Source organism: Vulpes lagopus, chromosome 12, assembly GCF_018345385.1.
Source record: "Vulpes lagopus strain Blue_001 chromosome 12, ASM1834538v1, whole genome shotgun sequence".
NCBI lineage: Eukaryota > Metazoa > Chordata > Mammalia > Carnivora > Canidae > Vulpes > Vulpes lagopus.
Genome location: NC_054835.1, coordinates 37,807,545 through 37,820,002, shown reverse-complemented (window position 1 = coordinate 37,820,002; position 12,458 = coordinate 37,807,545). Strand labels below are relative to the sequence as shown.

The 12,458-nt window shown below is 56.6% G+C and overlaps 1 protein-coding gene across 11 annotated transcripts in view; it reads left to right on the top strand.

The window, feature by feature from the left end:
• Positions 1-12,458, top strand: part of SRCIN1 (SRC kinase signaling inhibitor 1) — a 68,404-nt gene that overhangs the window by 38,244 nt on the left and 17,702 nt on the right. For all 11 annotated transcript variants that reach the window (XM_041726721.1, XM_041726726.1, XM_041726725.1 and 8 more), the window contains 8 exons: positions 2,397-2,592; positions 3,207-3,405; positions 3,825-3,918; positions 4,425-5,335; positions 6,441-6,533; positions 6,786-6,829; positions 7,148-7,332; positions 8,454-8,629. In XM_041726721.1, coding sequence (XP_041582655.1) covers positions 2,397-2,592; positions 3,207-3,405; positions 3,825-3,918; positions 4,425-5,335; positions 6,441-6,533; positions 6,786-6,829; positions 7,148-7,332; positions 8,454-8,629 — 1,898 coding nt within the window. The remainder of the gene's footprint in view (positions 1-2,396; positions 2,593-3,206; positions 3,406-3,824; positions 3,919-4,424; positions 5,336-6,440; positions 6,534-6,785; positions 6,830-7,147; positions 7,333-8,453; positions 8,630-12,458) is intronic.

Genomic DNA, 12,458 nt, shown 5'->3' with positions numbered 1-12,458 from the left:
CTGTCCCCCTATGGACAGCCTTTGGGAACCTCAGATCCTAGTCTGACTGTTCCCACTCAAGGTTCCCTCGGCCTGATCTCCGGCCAGGAGTCATCGGCTCCTCACTGGAATACCTCCAGTGCCAGGCATGCACTGCTGCCCACAGCAGCCTCCTTGTGCACTGCCATGCACAGCAGCCCCCTCCTATCTTTGGAGAGCTCTGCTTGGATTACCGTTTTATTCTCTTGCCATCTCCCTCATAGACAGGAAGCCCTGGATGTCTCACTTTTTTCTGCCCTGTTGACTCAGCCCAGGACTTGGAGAGAAGTGCTAATGGGCTTTCTCTCTTCTCAAGAGGGTTTTCTACAAAGGCTGTGAGAATGGAAAGGTGCGCAGAGGGCCAGGATGGAGACCAGTACTAGCAGGGCAGAAATGTGGGCAACTCTTCTCCCTGGATTGCCTGGACAGGGTCCTGCCTCTTCTGCAGCCAGCAGCTCCGAGGATCCTTGCCCACCCCCCTTCATTCTGGCCCCTGTTCTATCTTCTTACTGGCACCTCACTTGTGTCCCCCAGCACTGTGACCACCCCCTTCATTCCCTGCTAGCTGCTTCATTCTGCCTGAATTCTGTAGCCCTTCATCCACATCAGCCTGGCAACCACTGGCCTTCCAGTTGCCTGGCAACCTCATGATCACCAGACCAGGCCTGCTTCAGGGCTGAAGGTGAGAGAAGGGGGCACCGGCTGGCACTGGTGATCAACCTAGAGCTGAGCCACAGAGTCCAGAGTCTGGGCACAGACACTCTCCACTTGGGCCTCCTTCCTACACTGCCTCCCTCCTCCCCAGACCCATACCCACTCACTGGTCAAGGCATTGTGCTTGGGACTGGCCCCTCTGAGGTCTCTAAATTTGACCTTCCGCATCTCCAATTCTTCAAGGCCACATTGGGGACGGCTGGGCACATTGCCCGTCAGAGGAAGATGCTCTCTCTTTTCTAGAGTGCTAATCCAATTGGAACATTAAATTGAGTTAATATGAAGATGGAGATTAATTAGGGGCTAATCAGGATTTGGGGAAGGAAAGAGCTGAGGAGAATAAATGATTCCTTTTTAGAGATATTTTTACTTTATTTTTATTATAAAAGTGGTATATTCTGATTGTGTGAAATTCACCCAGCAAAGAAATGTGTAAAAGAGAAAGCTCTGTCTCAACTCCGACTTCACCAATGTTAATGGAGTCAAGGGATTTGTTGTTAAAAATAGGCAACGTGTTTTATAGAAAAGTACAATTGGGCGACATGATTTTTTTCTTGATAATATATGCATATATAATCGATATATGTATATATTGCACATAACATAGAATGTACATAAAACAGATCTGACTTAGTATCTTCTCCCTGAAATGCAAGAGTATCTGAGCATCCAGGTTTAAGGGAAGGGGCTGGGGCAGAATGGCGGGAGCCATGGCCCCAGCTACGGCCAAAAGTAGAGTCTTAAAGTGTAACTGAAATGATGGTGACCCCTCTCTCAAGGAGAGAGTGATCAAGCTGTCCTCAGGGCAGGGGACTGTCCCTGAGTGACACTCCTCCCTAGCCCCAGCCAGATATCACCCTTGGCTGTAGCTTCAGGGCAAGGGGCTGCCACGCTGGGTACTGGGGTAGGCCTTTCTAGGAGGCATGCCAGGCCAGTTGGCTGTGGGCAGCATGTGCCTTGCAGAGAGGGGCTGAGGTCAGACACATATGCCGGGTGCTCACATGGATCATACCAGGCTTAGCATGCGCATTGCATGTAGTAGGTAGAGTCTGTTTGAAACCAGCTTCGGGATGGTTCTCCTAGTCACCCTAGGTCAAAGGCTTTGCACTCCTCTCTGAGGGCCCATGGCTCCCTGAGCTGGGTTAGTTCTCTTTGCTTCCACTGGGCCCTGCTTCCTGCCCCCACCCAACCCTCTGAACTCCACAAAGGATAAATTCGCCGCTCAAACCCGCCGCTTAATTAATGTCTGGAACTAATGCCCCAATTTGCGCAACGATTCTGCTGCTCACCTCAGTGACAAATTTGTGTTGTTGTTGTTCTTTGGAAGCTTAAAATAGCAGGCGTGCCCTGGCTCCTGCTCAGATGGTTTCTTGTCTGGCTTCCCAGGGTGCCTGAGGCCTTTGCCCACTCCTTACCTGCTGGGTGTCCCAGGGAGGCCAAAGCCCTAAAGGGTTGGGGAACTCTCCTGCAGCCACACAGCGAGTCTGGAATCCAGGAGACCGAGACCCGTGTGTGTGTGTGTGTGTGTGTGTGTGTGTGTGTGAGAGAGAGAGAGAGAGAGAGAGAGAGACTGGCTGGCAGGGGCTCCCTGGGCCTGGATAGAGGCAATGGGCTAAGCAGAGAGGCTCCCATTTGACTCCTCTCATCCTGCCCTGCCCCTGCAGACCCGCAGCTCACGCCACACTCAGGGAGCCCAGCCGGGGCTGGCAGACCAGGCAGCCAAGCTGTCATACGCCTCGGCTGAGTCGCTGGAGACCATGTCGGAGGCGGAGCTGCCCCTGGGCTTCAGTAGGATGAACCGCTTCCGACAGAGCCTGCCCCTCTCCCGCTCAGCCAGCCAGACCAAGCTGCGCTCACCAGGTACTGCTCGCCTGGTCCACCCTCCTCCTGGCCACGGGCCCCTCCTTCTGCTTGGCTCACTCTGGAACCCTCTTCACCACTCCAGCTCTCCTTCAACGAACCCCTGGCTCCCTTCCAGCACCTCATTCCCACCTCCCTGCCCACCCCCGCCCCCAGCAGTCTCCTCCCCTTGGGGCCTCTCCCTCCACAGCTTCTCTTCCCAGCCCTCCTCTCTCCTTCCCCTGCCCTCCCTCAGCAGCCCCTGCCCTATCCCTTTCTCTCCTGGCCTCCTCTCTCCCTCACTCCTTTCAGCAGCCTCCCCCTCTTGCTCACCTCTCTCCCCCTCGCAACGACTACCTCTGTTTCTGCCGCTCCTGCTCCTGTCCCCAGTTCCATTTCCTCGTCCAGGCTCCTACCTGCTTGGAGTTGAGGAGGTGCCTTGAGGGGACTCGGCATGAGGAGTGCCTGGGTGCACCTGCATTCCGGGGCCGCGTCGGGCCTCAGACCCTGCCTCTGCAGGACCAGCGCGGCTCCCGAAGGCCCCCCTCGCTCTCCTGGCCGGCGTGGTGCTGGCGGTAGTGGCGGTGGCGGTGGCGGCAGCGGCTCTGACAGCGAAGGTGTCATCTCCTTCGCAGGGGTGCTGTTCCTGCAGTTCGGGGAGGAGACTCGGCGCGTGCACATCACGCACGAGGTCAGCAGCCTGGACACGCTACACGCGCTCATCGCGCACATGTTCCCGCAGAAGCTCACCATGGGCATGCTGAAGTCGCCCAACACCGCCATTCTCATCAAGGACGAGGCTCGCAACGTCTTCTACGAGCTGGAAGACGTCCGGTGGGCGTGGCCCCGGGGAGGGGTGGGCTTCCCCAGGCTCCTCCTGCAAGGGGGTCTCCACTCCGCAGGCCTTTCCCTCTCCAGCCCCCTCCTGACCCAGCCTCAGCCCTTCCTCTCTCCTTCCCCGTCATTCCCTACCCCCACCCTCCTGCCCTGTCCTCTCTAAATCATCCACCCCTGTTGGCTGATTTTGGCTTGAGCTAACCTGACATTGGCTCCTGAGGCCGAGGGGGTGGGTGAGGTGGAGGCCTCTGGCTGTGTGTTGGTGGCAGGCAGTCTGAGGCACTGAGAAGAAGCTAGGAAGAGGTTGGGGCTCTTGGCCCTTCTTGCCACCCCTCTTCCCTCTTCCTGTAGTAGCTACCTCTCCTAATCGCAGGGCTGAGGGATGGTGACCCATTTCATTTTCCCCTTCCCCTCAGGGACATCCAGGACCGAAGTATTATCAAGATCTATAGGAAGGAGCCTCTTTATGCCGCTTTCCCTGGCTCACATCTTACCAACGGGGACCTCCGGGTATGGCTTGGGCTTCCCCTAGGGCATTGGGGAGGCTGTGCAGATGGGGTCCAAGAGTCTAGTTACTTGTCAACAGGGATCAGGGCCAGTTTTTGGAGCAGGGAACATAGATGCTGAAGCAGAGTATGGCTTCTACTAATTGTGCTCAAGGAGGGGTCCCTCCCCTCATCTGCCATGCTGCCCTCCTATCCATTTAGGATTCCCCCCCCCCCCAGACCATTGTAGGAGGCCTCTATCAGGAACCACTGCTTCCCTTCTTGCTTCCCCAGCCCTCACCAAAGGGTGGGCCGCCGGTTGCCCCTTTAGGGCCTCTCCATCTGCCACTTCTTCCTCCATGCTGGAGGCCCTGATTGGTAAGGGGCCTAAATGCAGCAAGAGCAAGGGAAGGCAGAGAATAGAAGGGACTTCCTAAGAGCCAGGGGGAAGATGCTGGCTCCTTAAGCAAGGTGCAGTGGATCCCCTTTGTGACCAACCCTGTGGGGTTCTGGGGGCTGTCTTCTGCACAGAGAGAGATGGTGTATGCCTCGCGGGAGTCGTCGCCCACACGGCGTCTCAACAACCTGTCGCCGGCGCCGCACCTGGCGTCCAGCTCTCCGCCCCCGGGGCTGCCATCCGGGCTGCCGTCCGGGCTGCCATCCGGGCTCCCGTCGGGGCTCCCGTCGGGGCTCCCATCCGGGCTGCAGTCGGGCTCGCCGTCGCGCTCGCGCCTGTCCTACGCCGGGGGGCGCCCGCCCTCCTACGCTGGCAGCCCGGTGCACCACGCGGCCGAACGGCTGGGGGGCGCCCCCGCCGCCCAAGGCGTCAGCCCCAGCCCCAGCGCCATCCTGGAGCGGCGCGACGTGAAGCCGGACGAGGACCTGGCAGGCAAGGCGGGCGGCATGGTGCTGGTGAAGGGCGAGGGCCTCTACGCCGACCCCTACGGGTTGCTCCACGAGGGCCGCCTGAGCCTGGCCGCGGCCGCCGGCGACCCGTTCGCCTACCCGGGCGCCAGCGGCCTCTACAAGCGCGGCTCGGTGCGCTCGCTCAGCACCTACTCGGCCGCCGCGCTGCAGTCCGACCTGGAGGACTCGCTGTACAAGGCGGCGGGCGGAGGCCCACTCTACGGCGACGGCTACGGCTTCCGCCTGCCGCCCTCGTCGCCGCAGAAGCTGGCCGACGTGGCGGCGCCCCCCGGGGGCCCCCAGCCTCCTCACAGCCCCTACTCGGGGCCGCCCAGCCGCGGCTCGCCCGTGCGCCAGTCTTTCCGCAAAGACTCGGGCTCCTCGTCGGTCTTCGCAGAGAGCCCGGGAGGCAAGACCCGCAGCACGGGGGGCTCCTCGACGGCCGGAGCTCCCCCGCCCGAGCTCTTCCCCGGGCCTGGGGAGCGCCCGCTCGTTGGGTTTGGGCCGCCAGTGCCAGCCAAGGACACGGAGACCAGGTGAGGGTCGCTCACGAGGCCTTAGGGTTGTTGGGGATGGGGTGGGGAGAGGGGACTCTGCAGAGCTGTGGCAGGATTGTGTACTGGACTGTGAGGCCCCAGAGTCCTTTGTAGGCCGGTAGCACTCTTGGGGGTTCAGGGGAGTATTTTGGATATGGCAGGGAAGGCACTGGAGAGATGGACATGCCTTTATTCTTCCTACTGCAAGACCTGGGGGTTGGATGAAAGGGCCTCAGACAAGATTTCTGGAGACCTGGGTTTGCATCTGTTCCCTGAACCTCAGTTTCCCCAACTAAAATTGAGGTTGAACCAGCATTCTAGTGCTTTTCCTGCTCAGAGTTTGCAGCCACGAGAGCTGTCCAGCACAAGGTCAGCTGAAGTCCACTGGGGAGGGGGTGCTGGTAAGAAATAGGGATGGGGAGAGAAGCACCTGCTATTAGGTAGCCTCCAAGCTGGGAACTCTTGCCCATTATTCAGCTCCGTCCTAAGGGTGCAGGGCTGGAGGAGGTAACCAGAGCATTGACCTATCCTCTTCTGTCTTCAGGCAGTGCTGCTGAGAGATGAGGAGAAGCAATTCACATTCACACAGCTCTCTTGTGGCTTGTGTGCCAGGCACTGCACTGGGCACTGTGGATGCCACGTTGGGCAAACCTGGTTCCTGCCTTGTCTAGTGGGGGTGACACATTAAGAAATACTTGCACTTCCCTTGGGAGGGTAAATAGGTGGTGTGGGAGGAGGGATTCCTTAAAGCTTTTGGGGCTCTGGGATGGCTTCAGGGAGGAGGTGGGGGGGGGGGAATGCCAGGAAGGGGGAAAACATGTGTAGAGGCACAGAGAGGCCTGGGTGGGGCCATTAGGGAGCCAGTAGTGAGAGATGGGGCTGGCAAGGGAGGGGGTGACTGTTAGATGGAAAGGAGCCTTACCAGTGTTAGAAGGGGGACCAAAGACTTGACCCTTTGGCCTTGGGGCCTTTTGCATTGTCTGTGTGCTGGTGGCTGGGGAGGGAACGGTATTTCCTCTAATTATCAATCTTCAGAATGAGGGGGCTAGGTAAGAGGGACCCCAAGCCCAGAGAAGGGGTTGCTTAAAGCCACCGTCCTCTCCAGGGAGCGCATGGAGGCCATGGAGAAGCAGATTGCCAGCCTCACGGGCCTGGTACAGAGTGCCCTACTACGAGGCTCAGAGCCTGAGACCCCCAGGTAAAATTCCTATCTCAATACTACAGTCAGGGCCTATGGTTGGGGTGAGAGGAAGGAAGAGAGGGCAGCAGGGGCACCCGGCCCAGCTCTGCCAATGTTTCAGTGTGTGACTCTGGGTGAGCCCTTTCCCTTCTCTGGGACTCCATCGTGACATCAGGGGACTGGAGGAGATTATGTTAAAAGTCTCACCCAGCTTTGATGGTCTGGGGTCAGTCTGGCCCCTCTGATGGCCATCTTTTCCCTGTGCCACAGCGAGAAGATTGAAGGTTCCAATGGAGCAGGCACCCCCTCAGCACGTGAGTGGCCCTTTGCCCCTCCCCCCCAGGTACCTGCCCTCTCTGAACCTCAGATTACTAATCTGTAAAGTGGGAATTAAACCATCAGATACATCAGTGGGCTTCAGAGGATCAATAAGCAGTTACCTTAACCCCTGGTGGCTTTGCCCTGGTGCTTTGCTCCCCACAGAAGGGCTGGCCCACTAATTGGGGCAGGGAGTCAGAGCCATGTGCTTCTACCACTACCCTGAGTATCAGGGGTGGGAGGAACCTTGTCCGGGCCCCTTGCAGGCTCAAGTTTTGTTGCCTTTCTCCCATCCTCGTGGTCCCTCTCTATAGCCTGTGGGTCAGGCAGCCGGAGCAGCGGCGCCACCCCAGTGTCCGGCCCTCCCCCGCCTTCAGCCAGCACACCTGCGGGGCAGCCCACCTCCATCAGCCGTTTGCAGATGCAGCTGCACCTGCGTGGCCTGCAGAACAGCACCAGTGACCTGCGCAGCCAGCTTCAGCAGTTGCGAAAGCTCCAGGTACTGCGCGCTCCCGGGCCTCGCCCCGTGCCTCGCCCCCTCCAGCCCCTCCGGGACGGAACCCACCCACTCCCACTCGCGCTGCGCAGATGCCCCTGGAGGTTCACTGGGCCCCCCTGCGAGCGCTTTCTCCCCCGACCCTTCCTCGAGCTCCCGCTCGCTGGCGGAATCTCTGCTCTCTCACCAAGCCCTACCGCTCGCCCTGGTTCCCCTCACTGCGCCCTCCTTCCCCTTTCCTGAATACTCACCGTTCTCCTGGAGCTCCAGTCCACCCCATTGAGCCCCTTCTCATCCCCCCCGCCCCCCAGTATCCTTCAGGGCAGTCCCGATTCCCTGTTGCCCAGCATTCTTTCTCCCCTCCCTCCCCTCCGTCGGGCGGAAGCCCTCCCCCTGCACCCCCTCCACTACCCCTTCCCGAGTCCGCAGTTTTCCCCGGCCTGCCCCGCCTGGCAGATGGTCCCACCAGTCAGGAGCCTGGCATCGCTGTGCCCGCTCCTCGAGAGGGCCCTGGGGCCCATCAGGTGAGAATAATGAGCAGAGACAAGCTGGAGAGGGGGCAGAGAGCTGCCATCTGGGCAACGGGTAGGATCTCACCCACCCGCGCGCCGTTGCCCCAACTCGGCCTTTGAACTGGGTTCGAGCGTAAAAATGTTCTTGCGCTGGCCACGGAATCTCTGTGAAACCCCAGTGCTTCGGTCTTGCCTCGAAGCCGCAGCCGCACTGTGGGCGCTGCCCTACAGAGGGCTGCCTCTTGCCTCCCCCCAAATACGCCCGTCCCGTTCTCCTGCCTGTGTATTTCCCCAGCCCGTGACCTGTCCTCCGCCCCGCACCATCACGCTGCTCACGGCCACAGCCACGGAGCCGCACGTCCCGCACGCCCCAATTTAGCCCTTTTCTCTCCACTATCCCGCCTCTCTTCCTCCCCAGAATCTAGCCCTGGACCTCTGCTCTCCCCTATACCGCCCTTTCTCTGGGGCTCACGGCCGCAGCCGAGCAGCCGCTTCTTCTGGGGAGCCCGCCCAGCATCGGGCTGTCCCCTGCCCGCCTCCTCCCGGCTCCTCGCCTGCCGAGCACCTCGGTCCCCTCCCACCCTCAGCCACCGGTCCCTTTGCGTCCCGCAGCTACAAAACCTGGAGTCGCTGCGCGCACTGCTCAAGGGCACAGAGGCGGAGCTGAGCATGCGCGTGTCGGAGGCGGCGCGGCGGCAGGAGGACCCGCTGCAGCGGCAGCGCACCCTGGTGGAGGAGGAGCGGCTGCGCTACCTCAACGACGAGGAGCTCATCACCCAGCAGCTCAAGTGAGGCTGGGCCCGGGGCGCGGAGGAGGGAGGGCTGGCGCTGCGGCCTGGGCTGCAACCTGGTTTCCCTGGGAGGTGCAGCTGCCTTCCTTCTGAATCACAGGTGACTGGTCTGGTCTGAAGCCTGATTTCCCTCTCCTCTATGGCCTGATTTCTCTGTGACCCACAAACCTTTGACCATCTGGCACCATTCCTTATTTCTTTTCTCTCTTTTTTTTCCCCCTGGCTCCATGCCCTCTTTTTGCTATCTCATGGTCCACAGTCTGGCTTCCCCCTGCCCTGTCACCTTATTTTCATGTGGCCAGGTGCAGGATTCCACTCTGTCCTCTGTCTGCTTTCACTCTGGCCTGTGACCTGTACAAAGTGACCCTTGGGTAGCCACCACTGCCGCCACTCCAATTCCCCTATCTTGGAGCCAGCCAAGGAAAACCTTCCTTCAGTCCTAGTGCTGCTGAAACAAGGCTCTAGTTTTTTCAGAAGGAGTGAGGAATAGAGAACACCCGGCTCCCAAATGCTTAGATATGGAAGGGTTAATTGGAGACAGTCTTCTGGTCCAAATTTAGCAAATGGCTGTCTGGCCAAGATTCCATTGTCTGGCACCGTTGAAGGGAGAAACTGCCTTTTGCTGTCCATCCACCCAGTGAGCACCCCCAGGCCACAGCAGCCTTCCCTTGTCAATCACTGGGATCTGAGACAGAGGCCTTGCTCCTTCCTCTGGCCTCCTTCTTGGTGGCACAGGGCACAAGCGATCTGAAGTCTGGCTCCAGCATTGAAAGACTATGTGATCAGGCCAGTTTCCGCCCTCTTCTGTGCTTCAGCTTCCTTATCTGTGCCCAGTATTAAGATTTTTGCAGTTCTTTCCAGGGGGAGCTTGGGTTCTACTGGCCAATGACTTTGGGGAGCTAGGGGAGGCTTCTCTGAGGAGCCCAGCTTGCAAAGGGCTCCTTGAGATGGGTCCCTCCTTCTCAGCCTTGGACCCACACAGCCTGTGCACTTTGGTAGGGCTCAAGGCAAAGATTCCCATGACCCCTTGAGGCTGAGATGAAAGGGCCATCTCACTTGGCAATAAGCTGGCAGCCACTACCCCATCATTTCAGGTGTGAAAACTTAGTGAGAACCTCAGATCTCCAAGCAGACCGGTAGCTGTCACCCTGCCCCCCAGAGAATTCCATTTACCCAACTTTTCTGTTCTCTCCTTGCCCCTTTTTCACTCAGCACAGAGGAGCTGGGTTGGGATTTTTAAAAGGAACTTTACTGAAACATTAAAGGAAAATAAAAGAAAATATAAAAGCACAGAGACAGAAGAGATGAAAGAACAGATTTAAGCTGCTGTCACATGAGTGTCTGGTCTTCAGCTTCCTGGGGCCCTCAGTTCTCCCGGAGCTCACAGACTCCCTATCCTCTGTCCTGTTATCAAACCCCTTGTTCAGACTGCTCACTTGAGAGAGCTTGGGGGCTGATACATTGCTTTTGGTAGGACTCTCTATCCACTTTGAAGGGGATTCCTGCCTTTTTGGGGGACAGCCTGGGCTGTCCATCAGCCCTGAGGTGGCTCTGCTTGGCTATGAGAGCCCTCCCTACCAGCTCCCATAGCCTCCCTGGGTATTAGGTGGACCAGCAGGCCCATCCTTACCCCTACTCTGGCTGTAGGCTCTGCATGCTTGCACTTGCTCTGCTTTGCTCTGTGTGGGGCACCTAACTGGTTCAGAGTGTGCCAGTTTTGGCACACTGCTGGCAAGATGCTCGCCCCAGCATCTTGCTAGCAGTTAAGACCAGTTCCATGCTTTATGCAGCTTGGCTCCCTCACCTGTTTTTCTTTTTTCTTTCTTTTTATGATTTTAAGATTTTATTTATTTATTCATGAGCCATTCTGAGCCACCCAGGCATCACTCTCATCTGTTTTTCTAGCCAAGGCCTTGAGCTCTGTCTAGACATTGCCCTGAGGGGTATCCTCTGCTGACTTGAGACCTTTTGGCTTCTGCAGCCTCACTTGAACTAAGCCAGCATGGGCTTTGTAGAAATACCACCTACACAGCCATACAGGGCCCCACACTCCAAATGGCCCTATGCTTGGCTGTTGTTATCTTGAAATTCTTAATAATTTTTTTAAAAATAATTTTTAAACTAGGATCAGCATCTTCATTTTTCACTAGGCCCCATAAATTATAGAGCTGGCTCTGTCCTAACCCTGCACCCCTCTAGGACTGAACCTGGGTCTGGAAAGCCCAACCCCTTTCTGATAATGGTGTCTAGACTTAGACCAGTCTGGAGCTCACTTGCAGAGGCTGCCCAAAACTTGTGGCAGGTTTCATGACCAGAAAATCAAGGTGCTAATTGAGGACCAAGTCCCTTCTGCCCGAGAGTCACGGTGTTGTGTCCTCCTGAAGGCTTACCTGAGTCCTCCTTTAAATGAGGGTCTCTTCCCCATCAGAGTGATGTTTGGGAGTGATTGTTTTAGAAAACTGGCACACTCTGAACCAGTTAGGTGTCCCACACAGCAGGAAAGAACAGTTTCTCTTTCCCACTTGGCAGAGCAAGGGCTGAGTGGGACAGGGATGAGTATGGGGTGATGTCGGTCCAGTGTGGAAGTGAGATGCAACAGAGTCCAATGGCTGAAGCCAGACATGAATAGATCTTGCTTTGCCACAAAATATTTGTATAACCTTAGACAAGCTACTTGAAGTCCCTCAGCCTCTCTCTTTTTTTAATGCCAAACCTTATTGTCTTAGTTAAGATAACTGCTATAACAAATTATATAATGGTTCAAAAGTAACAGACGTATCTTATTTTCTCATGAACAGTACTGGGTGGGTTAGTGGAGTGACCCTCCTCCATGCAGTCATTCAGGGGCCCAGGCTAATGGAGGCTTTTCCATCTTCAATATATGCCTTTGGAGATCATGTGCAGGGTCATTGCCTTTCAACCCAGAGGAAGGGGAAAAGAGCATGGAGGAACTTCCATGGGAGGTTTTTACAGGACAGCCTGGAGGCAGCGTGTTATCCCTTTGACTCGCATTGCATTGGCTGGACCTCAGTCATGGCCATTTCCTTTTTTTTATTTTTAATTTATTTTAGATTTTATTTATTTATTCATGAGAGACACACAGAGAGAGGCAGAGACATAGAGGGAGAAGCGGGCTCCTCGCAGAGAGCCCTATGTGGATTCAATCCCTGGATCCGGGATCGTGCCCTGAGCTGAAGGCAGACGCTCAGTCGCTGAGCCACCCAGGTGTCCCCATTTCTTTTTTTAAAAAAGATTTTATTTATTCATTCATAAGAGACATAGAGGGAGAGGCAGAGACATAGGCAGAGGGAGAAGCAGACTCCCCATGGAGAGCCTGATGCTGGACTCAATCTCAGGACCCCGGGATCACGTCCTGAGCCAAAGACAGATGCTCAACCACTGAGCCACCAAGGTGCCCCAGTCATGGCCATTTCTAACTGCAAGGGAGGCTGGGAAGCATAGTCTGATGTCTGAGCTACCTTTGTGTGTAGACTGGAGGTAATAATGGCTTCCATGCCCAGGATTTTTTATGAGGATTAAATAAGGTAATGGAAGTGGAGGGCTGCCTGTGGCACCTGGCACACAGTAAGCACTTAGTACAAGCTAGCTCTTCAGCTGGCAGTGCTGAGTCACAGGATTTCGTCCTTGCTCGAGTGTGGTCTGTCTTTTCATCCACTAGTTGGATGAAGATGTATAGGCATGCTGATAAGATTTGCTAGTGACACAGAGCTTTGAGGGGGAGCAAATCTGTTGGATGGTAGAACTGAGATTCAAACATTGTTCCTGCCTGGATTGTTGAGCTAAATTCCAGCAGATGGGATCTGAC